Source organism: Orycteropus afer, unplaced genomic scaffold (assembly GCF_000298275.1).
Source record: "Orycteropus afer afer isolate SDZICR_OR568_19922 unplaced genomic scaffold, OryAfe1.0 scaffold00074, whole genome shotgun sequence".
Classification (NCBI taxonomy): Eukaryota; Metazoa; Chordata; class Mammalia; order Tubulidentata; family Orycteropodidae; genus Orycteropus; species Orycteropus afer.
In genome coordinates, this window is record NW_006921661.1 from 2,525,915 (window position 1) to 2,530,585 (window position 4,671).

Here is a 4,671-nt window from a genome sequence, read left to right on the forward strand (position 1 = left end):
TGGCTACCCTTTCCCTGTGTCCTTCTTGCATATGCATTCCTGTCTCCCTGCCTTTCTCCCTGTGCAAATACTGCCCTTCTGATCTCCCAGGGTTGATTGTTCTGGGGAGTGCATCTCCATGGGCAGGTGTTCAGCTCGTAGACCTGTCTATTATTTGGCTTAGAGTTAAGCCACAGATGTGAGTTCAGTTCCAGGCCCTAAGGGTAACTTAGGCCCATAGTCTCTAAGGGTAACTTGGGGCCATAGTCTTGGGGGTTTACCAGTCTCTGTCGGACCAGTAAGTCTGGTCTTTTTTTATGATTTTGAATTTTGTTCCACATTTTTCTCCCACTCTGTACAGAATCTCCAATTTTGATCCCTTTCTGGGTGGTTGGCATTGGTAACTGGGCGTCATCTATTTCTTCTGATCTCAGGGTCATATAGGTTTTCATGGTCCATAAGTCCTTTGGACTAACTATTTCCATGGGTCTTTGACTTTCTTCACTCTTCTTTACTCCAGATGAGGAGACACCAATAGTTGCCACTTAGCTAGCTGTTTGCAAGCTTTTCAGACCCCAGTCGCTACTCACCTAAGATGCAGAACAATATTTTTGTATACCATGTTGTGCCAGCTGAGCTTGATACCCCATGCAGAACTGAATGTTCTTAGCTTCTGGAAGATCTACCTTCTAAGTAAGTGCTACAGATGGCAAAACATTTCCTTTAAAGGCACAACCAACTTTTTAGGTAACCTTAAGCAAGTCACTCTATTTGTTTGGACCTCAACTGAAGAGTTGGATTAATTGGAGGATTTCTCAGACTTAAAAAATGCAATTCCTCTGAATGGAAGATTTTGAGGCATCAATAGGCAAGAAATAGATATTTGAGGGACTAGCAGGGCCCCTTCTTTGAAGTACTCAGGTAACCCCAAAGAGGCCCAGGACTTTTCTGCCTTCTTCAGGAATGTGTGTATCTCTGCTGTTGGGGAATCCATGGTAAACTCTGCATTTACGAAGGCTCCATGTGAAGGGCTGACCTGAATGGAACCAGGAAGCTAGCAACTCCCCACTTCCTCCCTGTCACAATCCTCTCCTCATTCTTAGAAGACTCGGTCCTTCCTCTAGCTGATGCAATGTCCCATGGCAACCTGAGGGCTTCTAGACTTGCAGAGTAGAGAATGAAGCTGAAAATGTCAAGAACATTCTTCCTACTCAATCACTCACAAATGTCTAGATTTCCTGAGTTAGAAAACACTGTAGGGATCTTGTAATCCAACCCCTACAGTTTACTGATAAGGAAACTGAAACTCCAACTTGTTTCCAGCCATGTTTTGTTCATTTTTACCAAGACTTGGGCCTGCCCAATATATCGCTTACTGTAAAGCAGTAATATGTTTCTCTCTTACCTGGGAGCCCTGAAAGATAAGAACTAGGTCTGACTCTTCTCTGTGACCCCCAACACCCCAAGAGTTGAGGAAAGTTTTTTTTTGTCTCTTGACAAAAGAATGAAGGAATGAAAATTGTGGGAGTCTGTCTCCCCTTGGTGTGCTTCCCAGTTATTTCTTCACTCTTTCTTCCATTGGTTTCATTCATCACATTTTGCTGTGCTCCCCCCGGGCAAACACTGGCCCCAGAAATGTTGCTCAGTGAGAAGGTCCCTTGTCTACCTCCAAAGCCAATAGCGTCAGGCTGTCCTTCTCATGCTGACATCTTTCTAGTTCTCTCTCTTCTACCTTCCTCTTTTACTTAAAGGATGCTAATGATCACGTTGGGTCCACCTGGGTAATCCTGGAACTGATCCAAAAATAATCTCCCCATCTCAAGAGGAGATTAATCAAACGGATTAGCAACTTTAATTCCATTTGCAACCTTAATTCCCTTTTGTCATATAATTTACATATTAACAGGATCCAAGGACTAGAACGTGGGTATCTAAAGGGGACCATTATTCTGCTCACCACCTTCTTCATCCCTTACAATTTTGTTTTTACATGCCAAGAAAATTTCTTTAAATGAAATTTTGCAGAGGTCAGTGAATAAAACAGAGAAGAGAAACTGCTTTGGCTAAAGTAGGATGAAGGGGGCTATTACAGATTGAATTTTGTCCCCGCAAAATATGTGTTGTAAATCCTAACCTCTTTGGCAATCTCTTTTGGGAATTGGTTGTCTTTGTTACGTTAATTAGCTAGGATTAGTGCAGAGTGTATTTTGAGTCAATCTCTGGGCCAAGAGCACAGGGAGCAGAAGAGACATGCTTGGCTTCGCCTGCAGGTTTGGGGAAGCTTCCACGAGGAATAGCGGGTCAGGGAAAAGGGGAATAATCTTAAAAGCAGGATGTTAAGAGGAAAAAAGTTGCATGGGGTCACTATGAGTTGGAGCCAACTTGACAACACCTAACAACAACATTTATACATACATACATACATACATATATAGTCTGTACATACATGTATAACAGAATGAAACACGGCCTGGTCCTGTGCCATCCTCATAATACTTGCTATACTTGTGCAAGTTTTCCAGTCATATATCAGACAGTGTTTCACTGTTATTCATAAGGTTTTCTGTGGCCAATTTTTTTCAGAAGTGAATGGCCCCATCCTTCTTCCCAGTCTGTCTTAGTCTGGAAGCTCTGCTGAAACCTGATCACCATGGGTGACCCTGCAGGTGTTTGAAATACCAGTGGGATAGCCTCCAGCCTTATAGCAACCTGCACTCCATGACAGTATGACAAGCTGACAGATGAGTGGTGGGTATATATATATATATATATATACATACATTATATCCTTTATTATATATGTGTATGTGTATTATATTTGTTGTTGTTGTTATGTGCTGTCGAGTCGGACCTGACTCATAGCCACCCCTCCTTGGGTTTTCGAGGCAGTATCACTACAGAAGTAGATTGCCCTGCCTTCCTTTTGAGGAGTGGCTGGTGGGTTTGAACCACCAGCCTTCTGGGTAGCAGTCAAATGCCTTAGGCACTACACTACCAGAGCTCCTTGTGTATTATATGACATATATAATAAAGGATATATGTTACATTTTAAAATTTCATGCATATATACATTGTTTGTGAATACATACATATGTAGTAAATAAAAGCTTATATGAGAATAATAATAATAAAAAAACTAATTAGAACCATCTCTGGGGAGGAAGAAGGGCAAAGAGAGGAAGTAATACATCAATACTTTAATTATATTTGTTAGGTTTTATTTTTCAAGCTGTGTAATGAGTATGTGGATATTTGTGTATTTTCTCTAATTTTTTAAAAATAATGTTTTACTGTGTTTTTAGTGAAGGCTTTCACAGCAGTTTAGGTTCCCATTCAAGTTTCCACCCAGGTTGTTCAGTGACACTGGTCACATTCTTCACAATGTGTGAATATTCTTACTACTTCCGTTCTGGTTGTTGTATTTTCATTAATCTAGTGTCTTTGTCCCCTTACATTCTCATGTTTATTTTAAAGTTATTGTTGAGACCGACGGGGCTGCCGGGAACTAGGCGCTATGCTACTCTTCGGCCGGAGCTGCAGGAACGGGCTGATGTGGAAGAAGGGCAGCGCTGCCACCGCTTCGCCTGCAATACCTGCCCTTACGTGCACAACATCACCCGCAAGGTGACAAACCGGAAGTATCCCAAGCTGAAAGAAGTGGATGACGTGCTTGGAGGAGCAGCTGCCTGGGAGAACGTCGACTCCACTGCAGAACCGTGTCCCAAGTGTGAACACCCTCGCGCCTACTTCATGCAGCTTCAGACCCGCTCTGCTGATGAGCCAATGACCACCTTCTACAAGTGCTGCAACGCCCAGTGTGGACACCGCTGGCGGGACTAGCAGCCAGGCTGGCCCCACAATGGCCGTGTCTGGTCCTGTGTCACGGTGGACTCCTGGTGGGACTGTGAACTGTGTCCTGAGGGCCATGGGCCTTTGATGGTGTGGTGGTGAAGAGACAGGGAGTGTGGACACAGTCCATCTGCCAGTGGGAGTGGACAGCTCCGTTGACGTCCAGGCTGTTTTTCAGCTTGGAAAGGAATGTCCTCAACTGGGTCTACCCTGTTGAAGGTCCAGGTGGTTTCTCTCTGTGTGTGTTGAGCAATTGACATTCCCTCCTCACCAACCCATTCTCTTCATAATTTGTGTCGTCTACACAGATAATAAAGTAAAACCTATTAACTCAGTACATTACATTTCCCTAAATATTTAAGTTTTAATTGCAAAAGTATTTAATCAAAAACTTATTCTGAAAATAAAATGGAAATTATAGTAAAATAAATAAATAAATAAAGTAATTGTTGACTGTTTGGTCTCATATAGGTGATTTTTAATTTTTTTATTTTAAGAACACACTACTTACCGGTGACATTCATTACTTTTTGAGCCAATTTGTTACTTAGCTACAAGTAACCTCAGGGATTAGTTTCAGTTCAAGGTTTGAAGAGTATCTCAAGGTGATAGTCTTGAGGAGTCCTCCAGTCTCAACCAGTCCAATTGGTCTGGATTTTTCTTTCCTTCTTTTTTAGGAATTTGAGGTTCTGCTCCACATTTTTCTCCCATTCTATCAAGGCCCATTTATTTTATTTATTTATTTTTTTAAATTTTTTTAAATTTTATTTTGATTTGGGTGAAGATTTACAGAGTAAATTCACTTTTCATACAGCAGTTCACATATACTTTGTCTCATGTCAT

The 4,671-nt window shown here is 41.9% G+C and overlaps 1 protein-coding gene across 1 annotated transcript; it reads left to right on the forward strand.

Moving 5' to 3' along the window:
- The first annotated feature begins 3,493 nt into the window (after positions 1-3,493).
- On the forward strand, positions 3,494-3,819 carry LOC103197052 (DNA-directed RNA polymerase III subunit RPC10-like). Its single transcript, XM_042780959.1, is given in 2 exon segments — positions 3,494-3,527; positions 3,530-3,819. Coding segments are annotated over 2 exon segments (324 nt in total).
- Positions 3,820-4,671: the final 852 nt, after the last annotated feature.